The sequence below is a fragment of the Capsicum annuum genome, chromosome 9 (assembly GCF_002878395.1).
Source record: "Capsicum annuum cultivar UCD-10X-F1 chromosome 9, UCD10Xv1.1, whole genome shotgun sequence".
Lineage (NCBI taxonomy): Eukaryota > Viridiplantae > Streptophyta > Magnoliopsida > Solanales > Solanaceae > Capsicum > Capsicum annuum.
In genome coordinates this window covers 48,056,943-48,075,744 of record NC_061119.1, presented here as the reverse complement: position 1 = coordinate 48,075,744, position 18,802 = coordinate 48,056,943, and the positions used below count along the sequence as shown (strand labels likewise).

Genomic DNA, 18,802 nt, shown 5'->3' with positions numbered 1-18,802 from the left:
ATTGTATTAAGGAAGAATTTAAAGCTCTCATCAAAGTACTATGGTCCATACAAAATTCTTGCTAGAGTTGGTCCAGTAGCTTATCGATTGTCACTTCCTCCTGATTCTAAGGTACATCCAGTGTTCTATGTTTCACTACTCAAAAAGAAGGTAGGTAATCATGTGGTAGTTCAATCTACTCTGCCCTGTATTGGTGATGATGGTCAATTCTTGGTCTGACCAGTAGCTATCTTACAAATATAGTTGATTAAGAAGGACAATATAGCTGGAGTTAAAGTTTTGGTATAATGGTCCAATCTACCACCAGAGGATGCGACTTGGGAAGACTATGCATTCCTCCAAGCTAAGTTCCCTAGGTTTGATTCTCATCCTTGAGGTCAAGGATGTTGTGATGGAGAGGGATATGTTATGACCTAATTAGTATAGACTAATAGTAGAATAAATCAAATAAAGAATGTGGGAGCTGAGGTTCGAAGCCAGGGCGCGGATAAAGTGAATAACCAAAATTTGGAATCAACGACTGAAATGGAATATTAATGAATGAGGCTCAAGGGCTGTGATCATGACACGTCAGCAGGAGGTTGTTAAAAGCCACAGAGAAGAGAGAAAGCAGCTAATGAAAAATCTGGTATTCTTCACTCCTTTCTCATTTCTCTTCTCTCCTCTTCTTCTTCTTCTTCTTCTTCTTCTCTTCTCATTCTCTGATCCTTCTCCTTCTTTCTGCAGATTTCTCAGCTACCATGGAAGTCCATGTCAACTAGATAACTTAGTTTAAGTTTAGCATTTCTTTATCTTATAATTGATGTTCATGTTCTTCCGTTTTAGTAAAATCAGAAAATTGTCCCAAAAACACTTGCAATTTTAATTTTGTTTATTAATTCTGTCATATCTTAATCGAGACCATGACAAGCTTCAACACCAATTTGGTAGAGGAAGAAGATTGAATTAACATAGAGAAGATGATCTGCTTTCTTCTAGATTCATCTTCAGATATTACTTTCCTTATTTTTGATTTTTTTTTTCTTATTTTGTGTTTTTGTTGATATCTCCTATTTTGATGTTCTTGGTGGGCTGTGTACTTTTGGCCAGCCTACTATGTCTACATAAGACCTTTTATTATTGAATAAAATACGACCCATGTGATTTTTGATTTTAAAAAAAAAACTAATACCATGTTTAGTAGGAAGAAAAAATGAAATTCAAAGACATGACAGATCAAAGTTTATAGATTTTGAAGATATTCATGGTTGATAAAAGACTAGATTAGTACTAGTCATACTGATGATGTGTTTCTTTTTTCTCTATAGCTTTGTAGAGAGGAACTTTGAAGTGGTCCTATTTTTCAGCTGATGCAAAATATGATAATGATATTTTGACAATGACAAATTTGTCTTGAAACTAAACAAAAAAAATTATCTTGACTTTGTTAAACATTTCAATTTTAGCTACATTATTTGTTGATTTATATATATCTCAACTTTTACAAGGTATCAAACACTTTTTGGCAAAAGCTAAAATCCAGTAACAAATACTGAGTTATCCAAAGGAATAGAAAAATGGAGGTGATCAACACAAATGCAGAAAAGTATGACAGGAAGGCTGAACTACAACCCTTTGATGAGACGAAAGCCGGTGTTAAGGGACTAATGGATGCAACTATCACCAAAGTACCAAGAATTTTTGTGCAACCATCAAAGATTGAAGATTCAACAATTGACAGCAACGAGAAATTCAGTTTTCCAATAGTTGATCTTGATGGCATCAGCAAGGAAGATCCGATCAAGTGAAAGAAAATAGTCCAGGAAATCGGTCATGCATCCGAGACATGGGGTTTCTTTCAAGTGATCAATCATGGGATTGCTGGTCGTGTTCTGGAGGAAATGAAAGACGGGGTTATCAGGTTCTTTGAGCAAGACACTGAGGTGAAGAAACAGTGGTATACGCGGGACTTGTCAAGAGTTTACATATAACAGCAATTAATTTTGATCTGTTTAAAGCACCAGTAACAAACTGGAGGGACACTTTTACTGCTACCATAGCTCCTATTCCTCCAAATTCCGATGTACTCCCTTCTGTCTGCAGGTATTATATCCTCTATAATAAAATTTCGCTATTACGCTGAAACTTTTATTTGGAATAGATTAACATTTTTTGTAGCATCCGACAAATATTCAGACAAACGATATTGTTATAGAGAGGTTTGAATATTGTATTATGTTTTTATTTGCTAATTGTGCATCTATGACAGGGATATTCTCCTTGAGTACACAAACTAAGTGATGAAATTAGGAGACACTCTATTTGAACTACTATCTGAGGCTATTGGTCTTGAACCAAACCACCTCAAGGATATGGGTTGTTCCGAGGGGCTTATGGCGTTAGGCCATTATTATCCAGTATGCCCACAACCCGAACTTACTCTAGGAACCCATAAGAATGCTGAAAATGACTTCCTCATCGTGCTTCTCCAAGACAACAGAGGCGGACCTACATTGAGTGTAGGGGGTGTACGTGCACCCGTTAGACTCGAGAAAAACTCTATATATATAGTTCGTATATCTATATATATATCAGGGTGTTATGTTAAATATATGTCGTGCACCCACTAAAACAACTGAATTGGCTGGTGAGATAGTTGGGCTTGCCACTTGAAAGTTGCTCTTTTTACTTTATTGCTCAGGTTCGAACCCAACAACAACGTTTCCTTATTTGTTCCTTTTTCCATTTTCCAAATTACACTGTCTGCAGCATTATTGTGCAAATGTATATATTTATCTTTTGATTAAAAAAAAAATTCTACTTAGTAGTCATTTATTTTACACCTTTTCTTTTTTCTTTTATGTATTGTGGATATTATTGCCCTATTTTTAACTTTATTTCAAAATATAAGCTTCTCTTCAACTTTAAATGGTAGATATTCTCCCTAAATTATACATTATAATATTTATTTTCTTTAATCTTTTGATCATTGAGTTATTTTTTATTTAAAAAATTAGCAATTTAAAGTTCGAGATAGGCTTAAATCGAACATTACCCGTTGCAACCATCTGACAAACAAATCTCTCGAATTTCATATTTTTCAAAACTTTCTATTATTGTTCAAAATCTGAAAATGCGTAGAATTTAAATACGGTGAATAACACACTTTTGTCATATTAAATCTAATTAATGATATTCAATAATATTAAAATTTTGCTTATAAAATACTATAATTAACAAGTTTTCAAAGAACTGTATGTCGAACTTTGATACTATTAATTACTATATTTAAATATAGAGGTGCACCCGTCAAGTTTAAATCCTGGATTCGCCTCTGCAAGACAATATAGGCGGCCTCCAAGTACTACATCAGAACCATTGGGTAGATGTCCCCCCTACTCCCAGAGCTCTTGTGGTCAATATTGAGATATTTTACAGGCGAGTAATGTTTCATTTAGCATATATATTATATATATATGTCTTGTCACTTATGAAATTTTTGACTCCATCATTTTCAGCTTATTTCAAATGACAAGTTCAAAAGTGTTGATCATAGAGTATTGGCAAATAAGGTTGGTCCAAGGGTATCGTTAGCATGCTTCTTTATGACAAATTTTGTGTCAAGACAAAGGCGATATGGACCGATCAAGGACCTGGTATCAGAACACAATCCTCCAAAGTACAGGGAAACGACGATTAAGGAGTTCACAACTTATTTCAATAACAAAGGGCTAAATGGCACTTACACACTGTTGCATTTTAGACTTTAGACTAAATAGTTCAGGCAATTATTGGTGCAAATATAATAGGTAAGTGGTTGTGGAAATAATAGATATTGTATCATATAGGGTTTCCACGACTATATATATATGTAAAACTATGTATGCTCGTGTAACCATCAATAAATTGTACTTTGAGCAAGTAATTTTCATGATTATGTTAGAAGCACTTCATGAATGATTAAGTTCGCTACTCTTGGATATGTGGGCAAGTAAGAGTGATGGGATCAGGAACGAAGCCATCTAGAACGGGATAAGGGAGGCAAGGCTGATATGGTATGGACATGTGAACAGAAGATGCACAGATGCTCTAGTGAGGATGAGTTAGAGGTTGGCTATAGTGGATGTAAGGAGAGGCATCAATAGCCTTGGGGAGAGGAGTAGACAGAACATGACTTACTTACGGTTTACCGAGGACATTGGTCCTGGATAGGAAGATATGTCCATCGAGGACTAGGGTAGAGCATTGTCTAGTTCCATTTTTAGTATTGTTATTATCACTCTCTTACTATTTTATCAATTTCATTATAATCTAATGTTTCATTTGCTTCACTTATTGTATTTTTTTGGCGTTGCTACTTTCTCTTCATCATTGTTTGCAGCATGACATATTTTGCTACCTGATTTGCTTCGCGCACTTTACTGTGCCAATGCTTTTCTGGAAACAACCTCTCTACCTTCACAAGATCGTAAGGTTGTGTACACACCACATTAGTTTCATGGATAAACGACAATTTTTATGTATGCAATATTTTTCTTAACATGCCTAGTTTGGTCGCTTTAATGACTAACAAACTATATGAACATAAATGCACACAAAAATAAATATCCTAAAATTTTATGCATGTGAATATTTGAAACATTCTAGTTAGGCCTAAACTTAATTAACAAGCTGTCAAGTATCTGCATAACTGCATTGAAGCTTCATAATAGGACCAATCTACAAACTGAAATTATTATTATATCATACATATCACATGGCTCAACATAAAATATGTAATTTACGTGTCAAATATTACCAACTAAGTATCATTATTTTTAAACTCAGAACAAATCTTCAAATCTGCATTTTTACAGTAATAATCAGGTTAGTTGGAGAATATCTAATTTTGCAAACAAACACAAGCACAACAACATACATAATATTCTCTTAAGAATACTATTGATTCATGTTCCAGGCTATAATACCACATGTAAATTCTAAACTTTATGCATATCACAATCTTACAGAGAAACGTTACAGAAAAAATACATGATGTGGAATGCTATAGGAGCTCCTGCATTTCCGACCACAAAACTGACCAAAATGCGTGATCAGTAAAAGCCTGATAGTTTTTTTAAAACTGACCATGAGTTATCGGTTTTTTTGAAAAAAAAATATATTTTTAAAATTCATTATTATTTTTTTATAAAAGAAAAAAAAAGATTTTAAAAATAAAAAATTAAAAAAAAAAACAACCACAAGTGGTCGGTTTTTTGTAAAAGAAATTCAGAAAATCGACCACATGAAAAAATAAAAAACAACCAGCCAAACAAATGAAACAACCAACATACATACAACAACAACATACCAAGTGTATTCTCACACAACTAACATACAATACAAGTCAAAAAACATACGAAAGTGTAAAAACTACAAATCATATCTAAATCCAAACTACAACACATACAAAAGTCAAAAAACTACCACTCATCATCATCGTCTTCGTCTTTCGCATCCTCAGTCGCACATGCAGGATCTGATTCTTTATCTGTGCTGATGTCATCCAGTAGGCCTAGACCTTTTGCAACCCGAACTGCATCACCAGGACATGGAGGAAGAATCCCTGTAGATTGAATGAAAGAGGTAAACTCCTCCTGCAGCATCCTGATTTGTGATGTTGTTTCCTCCTCCTTCTTCTGCACCCTCTCTCTCTATGCTACATGCTCTCCAGTGAGTTTAAAAATCGTATTTTTTAGTGATTCAACGGTTTCTCTATCAATTAATGAGGTATAAGATGTAGGGCAGGACAAAGACCTAACATTCTCGCCAAAATAATTTTGTTCCGTAGTAATGACCTCTAACTGCAGGACACACAGTTTCTTGCCATAACTCTTCCTCTACATGTTCAGGTATTGGGTCACCCTGAGTTTCAGGAGACTGAGTACTACGATACTCACTAACGAGCTCCATATATTTATCCTATATTCAAAGTAAAGTTAAAATTAATAGTAAAAAAATATTAAAGTACTTGTACTTGAATAATATCAACTTTGAGAAAAAGATTCATAAATTCAAAATTTGATTCTTACATGGGCAACTTTTGCACGAGGCTCAACTCAGACATCTTTATCAGTTGGATTTTTTTCCTTCTTCACATGCGTCTCATCGAATAGCTCATCGTTTGTTACGTTCCTACCCTTTTGTTTTTCCTACATATGAAAAAATTAAATTTAAATAGAAACAAACAATTACAACTGTAAAAGTTACATACCATTTTTTCCTCCACAACAATCATATTAATTGCACCCGCAGTATGTAGAGAGCCACCCTTGGATGATTCCCGGGCTTTCTTTCCTTTGTCACTCAACAATTGATATTATTTGCTATTCCAATAGCAAAAATACTGTTTTCATATGGGTTCGAGTATAAACCCTGGTCGTACCTTGTTGGTTCTGACATAATCCAATAGACCATTAAATCTCGATCTAGCTCTTCTATATAAATTCCTCCTTATAGCACATTCATTCGCGTCATCCCACCAGTAATATTTCTACAGTAAAAACAAAAATATAATATTCAATCTTCTGTTCTAACAATGTGTTAAGTAGTCGATAAATTAAATTCTTACATGAAATTCTTTAAACATTTGTTCTCCGTCTTTTTCTGAAATCTTTTGCCAACTGGTCCAGTAGCCGTTAAGTGCCGACAAATTCATTTAGACGCAATTTTTCCAACTCCAGCATCCGGGTTAAACTAACAACACAAGATTAAACAGTAATTTCATAGAGCATAATAATATAGTAAATGAAAAATAAATAATGTTATTATAATTAGAATCTTATCCCATTCCATATGGAATAAGATAACGCCTCCGATAATCATCTCTATCACCGGGCTATGGAAAAAGTAATGGTGGATGCACTGGCGTGGACAGATCTGAAGCACCGGATGGAGTGCCTCCAAGATAAAGATCCGTCAACCCAATAGATCAAGCAGAATCACTGTGAGAATGTGGGTGACTGCTATAGGAGGGTACTGCAGATGATGGTCGATGTCCGAATGTGTCAGCGGTCGTCCGATAGTACTGTGATGGCGGTGGCACGGTTATGGGAGTAGAATGAGTCGGTGTATACCCATGAACTGGTCCCACATGCGTAAGAGAAGGAACTGAATGCTGCGATGACCTAGAATATGAGGGTCGTGCTGGCGTGTCAGCCAATCGACCCTCAGATATATGAATACCTATCAGTCATCTATATGGCAGAGGTTGTGTTTTGTTTTTTTGTTTTTGTAGGACCAATTTTTTTCTTACCTTTGTCACCTCTACCTAACATCTAAATGATGTAAAGTTAACAATTAGTTAGTTCCTACAAAATGAATATATAAGAAAAACATTCCAAGTAACTAATTTCAAGTTACTAATTCACATTTCAAATCGCTCCAACAACAGGAGATAGACAAGAATATTTCTATTACTATATAAATTATGGAAAAGTGAAAACAATAATCTTATATGGTATATTACATATCAATCTTAAACAAGAAACATAAAGGTAAGTAGCACAAAGCATAAAGACATCAATAGATAATAAATACAACCTACACAAACTAATCCTCCTCTCCTGAAGATTTTTCACTAAACCATTCACCCTCTTCAAAAGTTTCCTCATCTCCTACCCACTCAGTCTCTTCTTCTATAATATTAACTTCTCTAAATATATTTTCTAGGTGATTCAAACTATCCACTAAGTCAATGTCCACTAGCTGGTGATCAATCTGCATTTTATTTTGATATGCAGTCTTCAACACATTCTCAACTTCCACCCATTCTATAAGCTTTGTTTTAATTATAGCCCACCAATTAGACTTATCACTGCACAACGAATAAGGATCATATTACACTTGTTTAACATTTTGTGCTAGAACAAATGGATCGTAAACAGGATACGACCTATTGTGCTTCACTTCATTGATGTTATTCTCCTTGTGTACTCTTGTGCCTCTTGTGCTTGGATCAAACCACTTATATCGAAAAAAGAACAAAAAAATTATTGGAAAACCAGCATACTCCAGTTCTAAGATCTCGGTATGATGCCAAAGTAATCAACATCATTATCACCCTTAACCTAAACACCACTATTGTTTGTTTTCCTTGTTCTAGAGTGTTCTTCAGTGGAAAATTTAAACGTATTTACTGTGTAATGAGACATTGCATGAGCTTCAACTGATCCCAAAGAAATATCTCTCAAGAACTGATCGTATGCGCTGCATTTGGTGACTGGTGTACCTAAAAATATTATATATATATATATATATATATGTATATGTTAGTTGAAGAATGTGTAAATCTTAAAAATTTATAGAAATATTAGTACACTTACGAACCTCATATGTAAACCATGTTGCAAAGAATGCATATACTTGACTTTCGTGGAATTGAGTCTTAAATGAACTGAAGATCCTACATGCGAAACACAATTAGTTTTCTTAAGGGAACGAGCAAATAAATAAGATACATTAATTTTTAATCTCCTTTCAGAGAGGCCTCAACTTTCGGGCAATTCAACAAGACATACAAAGTTGTTGATTTGTGCTCCGTGGTAGTGAGCCGGCGAAGTATGGTCTTTTTAGACTTACAACCAGATTGATTGAAAATTGATATCAGTTCAAATGGGGCTTATTCTCATTGTCTTGATGATGATACGGTATGTTTCTTAAAAAGCAAATTCATCACGAAAGTAGTATGAACAAAATGATGATGTTTCTCTTGCAAGATATGTCTCTACTATAGATCCTTCCATCCTATGTTTGTTTTTGGGATCACTTTTCAATTTTCCAATTGCCCTGCACAATCTTAAGATTAGATGTTTACTATATTAAAAAAAATATGTATGAATTTAAATATGTTGTAATTGCTTACCATTCGAATGGATACATCCACCTAGTTTGAATTGGACCGCCTAGCCGAGCTTCGTGTACACGGTGAATGGGAAGATGTTCCATCACATCAAAGAACGCTGGCACAAAAATATTCTCCAACTTTTTGGTGATAACAACAATATTACTTTCCATTCGCGCCATATTTTCTTCTTTTAATGTGGTGGCGCATAAGTCTTTGAAGAACAAACTAATCTCTGCTATTGGTTTCCATATGTTTTCAGGTAAACCAATAAAAGTAATTGGAAGTAATTATTCCATGAAAACATAACAATCATGAATTTTCATTCCATGCAAGATTCCTTGTGCCATATCAACCCTCTTTCCTAAATTTGAAGCATATTCATCGGACATCTTCAAACTTTGGACCCAGTCACATATTTGACACTTTTGGTCCAACTTGAATGTAAAACTAGCCTTGGGCTTAAGAACATTGCCATTGGGCCCCTCCTGTAAGTGTAATTCTCTGTGCTTGTAATATTCTGGTAAGTCAAGTTTGGCCTTAGGATAATCCTTTGTCTTGCCGGTGACATCCATAACCGTGTTGAACAAGTTTTCAGAATAGTTCTTCTTAGTATGCATGACATCAACATTATTTCTAAGTAAATTATCTGACCAATATTCTAATTCTAAAAATATACTTTGCTTAATTCAGTTATGCAAAATGCCATATCCATCAAGCCTATACAATAGTTCCTCGCGGACTTTAGGCAAATCCTAAACTATCTCCCAGATGTCATGATCAGATAACCTTGGAGGTGGACCATCTTGTTCCCTTCTATTCCTTTTGAATGCATTCCCGAGTCTCCTAAATTCATGATCAGGTGGAAAGAAATAACAATGAAAATCAAACCATGAATTTTTTCTGCTATGTCTCAATGTGAAAGATTTTATTTTTTTCATGCAGTATGGACAAGTCAACTTTCCAGCAGTCATCCACCCAGACAACATTCCATAAGTAGAAAAATCATTAATAGTCCACATTAGATATGCATGCAGATTGAAATTCTGTTTAAGTGAAATGTCCCAAGTTTCAACTCCATCATGCCATAAAATTTAAAGTTCATCAACCAAAGGTTGCAAGTAGACATTTATTCCATTTTTGAATTACGCGGGCCAGGAACAACACAATTCAGAAATATATAGGACTAATCATCAATATTTTAGGAAAAATATTATACGGGGTGATAAATACAGGCCAACATGAATATGGTGCAGCACCAACTGAAAAAGGAGAGAAGTCATCCCCACATAATCCCAAACGAATATTTCATGGCTCAGCTGCAAAATCTGGATAAGTTGCATCAAAATACTTTCAAGCCTCTCCATCAGATGGATGACACATAACACCAGAAGGCTTTTTAGTTTCATTGTGCCATCTCATATGAGGAGCTGAGCTGTTTGAAGCATACAACCTCTTCAACCTTGGTATTAGAGGTAAATAATGCATCACCTTAATTGCAATTTTATTTCTACTACAACCACACTTATATCAAGAGGTGCCGACAAAACTTACAAGACTCCAGGTAAGTATCTTCATTATAGTATAACATGCAACCATTTTCACAACAATCAATTCTAAACGAGGAGAGACCTAACTTGACACCAATCTTTTTTCCTTATAGAAGAATCAGGAACCTCTAAGCCGGGGTCAACTAACTCTTTAATAAGGTCTATTATCGAGTCCATTACTCTTTCAGCAATATTTCAGTCAGATTTAATAGTTAATAATCTAACAGCAATGGATAAATGAGAGTGCGAACACTCGTCAAACAAAGGATGACTAGCAGCATGCAATTGTACATAGAATTTGCCCTCTTCTCTTTAGGAATATCTTCAATATTTTTCCTAAAGTCGCCCCCGTGTTGCATCTCAAAAATATCATGCACCATTTCTATAATCCTAGTATCTTGATATTCATTATGCTCTACAGACCTACTACTTTCTCCAACAACAAAGTTATTTTGCTCAACATCACCATCAATAGTACGCAATCTTAAAAAGTCCTCGTGAAACTCCCTTCTATAAAGATGTTCCTTCACAACTTCTTCTTTTAAAAGATTTGTACCATCACATCTAACACAAGGACAACGAATACCCTGAAAACGTGACCAAATATCAAGTGTCTTAGCATGTTCAACAAATCGTCTGACACCTTCAACAAATTCCATCGTAAGACCAATTCTATTATCATTATTCTGTTGATATATCCAGCTATAATCAGGTTCCATCTACACAATCAATCAGATTCAACTAATTAGTTCAAGTCACAAAAAGTTCACATTTCAAGTACCTAAATTCAAAATAAAAAAGTACCTACATCATAATCAATTTCAAGTGACTAAGTCAGCTCCTAAAACAACAAACTACACTACATTCAAAACAAAAATTCATATTTCAAGTATCTAAACTTCAATATTTTCAAGTGACTAGGTCACCAAACTAAACCACATTCAAAACAAAAATTCACCTTTCAACTACTTACACTTAATGTATTTCAACTCACTAAGTTATTACCCAAGTCACCAAACTAAACCACATTCAAAACAAAAATTTACCTTTCACCTACTTACACTTAATCATTTTCAAGTGACTAAATTACCTCACAAGTCACCAAACTAAACCACATTTAAAACAAAATTTACCTTTCACTTACTTACACTTAATCATTTTCAAGTGACTAAGTCATCTCACAAGTCACCAAACTAAACCACATTCAAAACAAAAATTCATCTTTCACCTACTTACACTTAATCATTTTCAAGTCACTAAGTCACCTCACAAGTCACCAAACTAAATCAAATTCAAAACAAAAATTCACATTTTGACTACTTACACTTAATCAATTTCAACTCACTAAGTCATCACCAAGTCACCAAACTAAACCACATTCAAAACAAAAATTCACCTTTCACTACTTACACTTAATCATTTTCAAGTGACTAAGTCACAAACTAAACCACATTCAAAATAAAAATTCACCTTTCAAGTACCTAAACTTCAACATTTTCAAGTAACTAAGTCACCTCACAAGTCATCAAACTAAACCACATTCAAAACAAAAATTCACATTTCAACTACTTACACTTAATCAATTTCAACTCACTAAGTCATCACCCAAGTCACCAAACTAAACCACATTTAAAACAAAAATTCACTTTTCACCTACTAAGTGACCTCCCAAATTACCAAGCATAGCAAAATTCACAATAAAAAGTTCACATTTCAAGTACTTACGCTTCAACGAAATTCAAAATAAAAGTTCACCTTCAAGTAACTACACTTATTCACTTTCAAGTAATATATTCATTTATAGTGTAATAAGTCAAATAATTGAAAAAGTGTAACAAAGCAAATAAGTAGAGGCGTCGCATGTCCCTCTCACACCGTATAATCATCACAAAATTTCTATGGCTCTCAAAGCCTTCTATAGCGAACAATCCTAAACTAAACTACATTTAAAGACTTCATTATAAGAAAATAGAGAGAAATCAACTTACCTTTGCTTTGCCTAAATTAAAGAGAAAGAGATAAGCAGTCACTGAAAAAATAGCAAAACAATCCTTTTCCTAAATTCAAATTCTGTCAAACTGTAACATCAAATTCCAAGCGGCCATTAGGCAACTAGAATAAAAAAAATCTTGATCATTAGGCAAAATAACAAAAATCTTGACATCCTTATTTCCTCATATTCTTAGCTTAAAATCACCATAAATAAACCATCAAAATACTAAAACTATAATGGAGTACCACTTGGCAAATACATACACACAGTGTCAAAATGAAGAAACAAATGGAATCTTGAGAAACCCCAAGTGACCAAAAATACACAAAAATGCACAAAATATCAAAACAAAGAAACAAATGGAATCTTGATAAACCCCAAGTGACCAAAAATACATAAAAATGCACAAAATATCAAAATGAAGAAACAAATTGAATCTTGATAAGATCTTAGTTAACAAAACACACACACACTACACACAAAGTGAATATATAGTAAAAAGATTGAAATCCTAGCTCACAAAACACACACACACTCACAAATTGAGAATGAGCAAAAAAATGAATCTTGATGAACCCCAATTGACAAAACACACACACTATGACAATGTGAAACAATTTTGATGAAAAATAATACAACCCCACAAAAAAATTATCAAAAAGAAACTATTTTGAGCTTAAAAGAAGCTAAAAAAAAACATACCTTCTCAGGTCGTCGGTGTCACTCTGGTCGGCGGCAAAGGGTGGAGTCAATTTTTTTTGTATGTGTACGTCAGCTGTGTTTGTGTCGAGTGTGTGTGTGTTTTTCAATTTGAGGGTTTGTGTGTGTGTGTGTGTGTGTGTGTTAATTTCGAGTGGGTGGGGGGGGGTGGGGTCGGGTAGAGTTATTTTATAAAATAATTTTTTTTATTGATTTCTAGAAAATCGACCACATGTAGTCGGTTTTCTAGAAATTTTCTTGAAAACCAACCACATGTGATCAATTTTTACAATTTTTTTCACAAAATAAAATGTAAGTGTTTGATTTAGTTTTACAATAGTTATTATCAAAAAACGATCACATATGGTCAATTTTAATAAAAAAAGTTAAATCATATAATTAGTTATTTTATCATCATATTAACATGAGTAGTATATTTTCTTAATTGTATAATACCAAAATACGCATATAATATTTATAACAACATCCAAATAATTTAACGCAATGCGTATATGTATAAATCAGATAATTAGTTATTTTATCATCACATTAACATGAATAGTATATTTCTTCAATCATATAATAATATCAATGAATTTTGCAAATTACGATAAATTTTTGGTTGATTACCTTTTAAATACGATATATATATATATACACACACACACACCTCGTAATAGTTGTCTTACGTTATTACAACTTCAACAACATACGCGTGTCTACATTGACACAAAATAATATATCTATATCCTCAATAGTATGATATATATCAATGTATCATTTAAAATATTTTAATATATAGATTCAGTTATCTAGATTTCGATTACTGCGTACATCACTACACGAGTTATACATATATATACATATATTCAATTGTCTATCAGCTTTCAAATACGTACTATAAATATCACATACACGATTTTACTATCCCATAATAATATTCAACGTATTTCACATATACTTAGATACAAAATTTGTAAGTGAAAAAACTTAAATTCACCGTCAAAATTTGGCGGCTGTTCAAAATTCAAAATTCAAAGCAAATGGTAAGTATATGCCAGTTTCAAGATTCAAATTTTTATCTCCCTCCCCTACTTTCTCCCCCCTCTCCATATATATGCGTCGTAATACTTGTCTTACGTTATTACAACTTCAATAACATACGCATGTCTACATTGACACAAAATAGTATATCTATTTCCTCAATAGTATGATATATATCAATGTATCATTAAAATATTTTGATATATAGATTCAGTTATCTAGCTTTCGATTACTGCATACGTCAACGCGAGATATACGTATATATACATATATTCAATTGTCTATCAACTTTCAAATACGTACTATAAACATCACATACACGATTTTACTACCCCATAATAATATACAACGTATGTCACATATACTCAGATGAATTATTGGTTAGTTTATCTTATATCATTAATATACCTTCACTATATGATATGTATATACTATATATATACCTATACATACACACACATATACACACTACCGACTATATCAAATTCTAAATACGTACTATATATATCATATACGTATAGGAGTATATTATCCAACAATGTAATGCGACATATTTCATATACATACTCTAATGAGTGATCGATTAATTTGATTAGCTTATATTAATATAACTTCAACGCACAATATATATTATTACTTCTATCGTTTCAAATCAAGGTTTTCAATATGTTTGGATAGATTCTACTAGGTTTTGACTCCATCGTTCATCAATCGATTATATATATATATGTACTCTTGAATGTGTACTATATACATCACATCCACAGGTAGGGGTGTACATAGGTCGGGTTGGTTCGATTTTTATTAAAAAAAAAAATCAATCATGACGGTTTATTAAAACTATAAACCAAATCAAACCAACATAAAATTGGTTTTTTCGGTTTAGGTTTTAGTCAGTTTTTTCAGTTTTTTCAATTTTTTTTTTGTTTTTTATAATGTTTAGGTTTTACAATTATATTGTGATCGAATACTAGATCAAATATATTTTCACTCATGTGCTAATGAAAAACCATAATTATGAAAAAATGAGGAGCGGAAAACTCTCTTGAAATTAAAAAGTGAGATGAAGTGTGAAAAGTTTATGTTTTAAGTTTATATTGAGTTTTGAATCATTTAATTAGCAATTAATGGACAAATATTACAACTTAATGGCCCAAATCTAAATATATATCTACATCTACTTTTAAATTATTGAAAATTACTAAAACTAGTTGAAAAAGTATTTAAAAAGTAGATTATAATTAATATTTTATGTATAAAAAAGTTGGAATATGATATATATATATATATATATTATGTCGGTTTGATTCGGTTCGTTTTGACTTTTTTTTGGTCAACACCAAACCAAACTAAGAATGGTCGGTTTTATTTTTCTAACGCCAAACCAATCAAACCAAATCATAAGTCAATTTTTTTTCTCGATTTGATTTGGTTCGTCGGTTCGGTTTGATTTGACGGTTTGGTATGTACACCCCTATCCACAGGTATATTACCTTATAATAGAACACATTCATTATATTCTGATGAATTATCGGTTATATATTACATTATTATGACTGCAATAGTAGCATAATATCATTATCCCAACGGTATGATATATATATATGTATATATATATATATATATATAGACACACACACACACAAATATTCATTATACAAAGATTATGCATGTATAAAGTCATTTACGTATATACAGAGGAAAATATTTATTTTATATATTGAAACATAAGTAAAAGATAATGATTATGTTTAACGTCATTTGTTTATTTTATTTGATATATTTTTAAGTGTAATTTTTTCACAAAATCTAAGATTGATTGATTTTTATTATTATTATATTGGTTATTGACTACTTGTGATTAGTGTAATTTCAAAAAATAATATATTAGATTATACATATATTTATTAATAAAAACCAACCACAAGTGGTCGGTATCCTAAAAATTATTTATTTTAATTCCAAAATCGACCACAAGTGGTCATTTTTTTTAAAAAAATTAGTTTTAATTAAAAACGACCACAAGTGGTCGGTTTTTTAAAAATATTTTCTTTTTTTATTTTAATTAAAAACCGACCACAAATGGTCGGTTTATTTATTTATTTTGTAAAAGAAATAAAAAATAATATAAAAATATTTAAATTAATATTTTGAAATTTAAAAATATAAAAGCGACCACTTGTGGTCGCTTTTTTTCTAAAAAATATTTTTTAAAAAAAAAATTATAAAACCGATCATATGTGGTCGATTTTTTTCGACCACAGTCTATGATCGATTTTTTGTGGTCGAAAAAACTATTTTTTTAGTAGCGTGCGTTAGTCGAAAAATTGGTTTCTACATGTAAGGCTGATGTGGTAGGATGGAGGGAAGATCAATTTATAGAGCTTCAAACTTAATTTGATAAGTGTACCATTATCTGGTGTTTAGACGAGATCTAATCTTTATTAAATATTAGCTATGGGCTTTACATTAATTAATTTATAACTTAACATTATTTTTTAATTTATCTATTTTTTTATTCTACTATTCCCCCCGTCCCAATTTGTTTGATTGATTTTGACTTGGGACAGAGTTTAAAGAAGTAAAAAGAATTTTGGATCTTGTGGTCTTAAACTAAAGATACAAGAACAACATACCTAGTGTATTCCCACAAAATGGGGTCTGGGGAGGGTAATGTCTATGCAGTCCATACCACCACCTCAAGAAGTAGAGAGGTTGTTTCCGATAAATCCCCGGTCAGGACGGATAACCGTATAACCACAAAAAACATAAAAATAATAACAAAATGAGATAACACACCGTTAGATAATAAAAGAAATAAGATAGCAACGGAGTAATACTATAAACTATCTATTCGAGATCACAAACATCCTCACAACACTAAAAAGGAAAAGTAAGACAAACAAGTTGAAACAGAGGGAATAATACTTAGGTGATGTGCAAATTAATGTCTATATATGTCTTAACTCTTACAAGGTATTCAATACCTCTGAGGTAGATTTAACTTTAAATCTCAGGTTTAGACAAAAGCATAAGAAAAAAATAGAGCCAATCAACACACATCAAGAAAAGTATGACAGAAAGGCTGAACTAGAAGCCTTTGATGAGACGACGAAAGCCGGTGTCAAGGGACTAGTGGATACAGGTATAAGAAAAGTACCAAGAATCTTTAAACAGCCATCACAAAGTGAAGACTCAACAATTCTCAGCAACAAGAAATTATTGATCAAGCTTCCAATAATTGATCTTGATGGTATCAAGGAAGATCCGATCAAGCGAAAGAATATTGTCCAGGCAGTCGGTTATTCATCCGAGACTTGGAGTTTCTTTCAAGTGATCAATCATGGGATTCCTAGTCATGTTCTGGAGGAAATGAAAGACGGGGTTATCAGGTTCTTTGAGCAAGATACTGAGGTGAAGAAGCAGTGGTATACGCGAGATTTGACAAAAAAGTTTACTTTTAATAGAAGTTTTGATCTGTTTAGAGGACCAGTAACCAACTGGAGGGACACTTTTTGCGCTACCATACCTCCTGTACCTCTAAGTCTTGAACAACGCCCTTCTGTCTACAGGTATTATATGGTGAAACATACAGACTGCATCATTATAGAGAGGTTTGATTGTATTATGTTTTTCGTTTTTCTACTTATTGTGCATCTTTGATAAGGATATTCTCCTCGAGTACACAAACCAAGTGATGAAATTAGGCGGTATGCTATTTGTGTAAGCATAAAATGGATTATATAAACTTAAACAATCTTATACATAAACAATCCTATCCATAATCCTTTGTATTATTCAAGAATGTTGAACTTAATGATTTTCACATACACATAATAACAGTAATTCAATAAAGAATTACTTACCTGAATTCTCCATGGTTTTAGCGGAAGCAAAAGCGTAATAGCAGAAACACTGAATTTTTTCTCTCTTTACCTTACTTTCAGAATAATTATGATGGAGCTTATTCTTCTTTTGGCAGAGAGAGGACCCCCTTTATAATGGAAATAGTCAGTTATGTTTTCACGTTCCATAAGCGTCATTGGTGGATACAATCATTAGCCTACTAGAAGTCAGCAATTGTGGATACAATCCTACTAGGAGTCAGTAATTATCCTACTAGGTAACTTTCCATATAGATTAAGGATTCAACTTATTCAATTATTATTAAACCAATAAATAAATTAATTATGTAGGCCATACAAATTTACATTCTCCCACTTGGCACACACAATGTTAATTTAATGGTTTAATAGGTACGTCAATCATGTGAACTATTAATGTTAACTCCAACATTATTTGTCATCGTTAAATAAATCAACTAAAATAAGTCATGACGGTTGTACGTCCCCTTTACTTGACATAGTTCCTTCCATGTACTACAATATTAGTCTATTACCTAACATAACCTTTCAAATACATAATGGGTCCAACGATAATACTTAGAATCCTTTATCTAAGTCAGAACCTGTCATCATTATTCACAATATTATGTATACAAGAGAAAACAGGTAACAACAGAAACATATATAATTTGAGCTCAAAGTGTCAATTTCATAAACATAATAAAGTTTTTACATAAAATCATTCATTGCTATCAATAAGACCCATCCTTTCAACATGTTCAATAAATGTTTTGGGCGGTAATCCTTTCGT

The 18,802-nt window shown here is 32.6% G+C and overlaps 2 protein-coding genes and 1 pseudogene across 2 annotated transcripts in view; all 3 read left to right on the top strand.

The window, feature by feature from the left end:
• Window positions 1–1,485: 1,485 nt before the first annotated feature.
• On the top strand, window positions 1,486–3,592 carry LOC124887276 (annotated as a pseudogene).
• On the top strand, window positions 2,280–3,749 carry LOC107841589 (1-aminocyclopropane-1-carboxylate oxidase homolog 3-like). Its single transcript, XM_047396242.1, has 2 exons — window positions 2,280–2,519; window positions 3,498–3,749. Exons 1-2 carry the CDS (start codon window positions 2,280–2,282, stop codon window positions 3,747–3,749), a joined length of 492 nt encoding a protein of 163 aa, XP_047252198.1.
• Window positions 3,750–17,093: 13,344 nt separating this feature from the next.
• LOC107841590 (1-aminocyclopropane-1-carboxylate oxidase homolog 1-like) overlaps window positions 17,094–18,802 on the top strand; it is a 7,511-nt gene continuing 5,802 nt past the window's right edge. Inside the window, exons 1-3 of the mRNA XM_047396241.1 lie at window positions 17,094–17,122; window positions 17,164–17,728; window positions 17,814–17,869. Coding sequence (XP_047252197.1) covers window positions 17,094–17,122; window positions 17,164–17,728; window positions 17,814–17,869 — 650 coding nt within the window. The remainder of the gene's footprint in view (window positions 17,123–17,163; window positions 17,729–17,813; window positions 17,870–18,802) is intronic.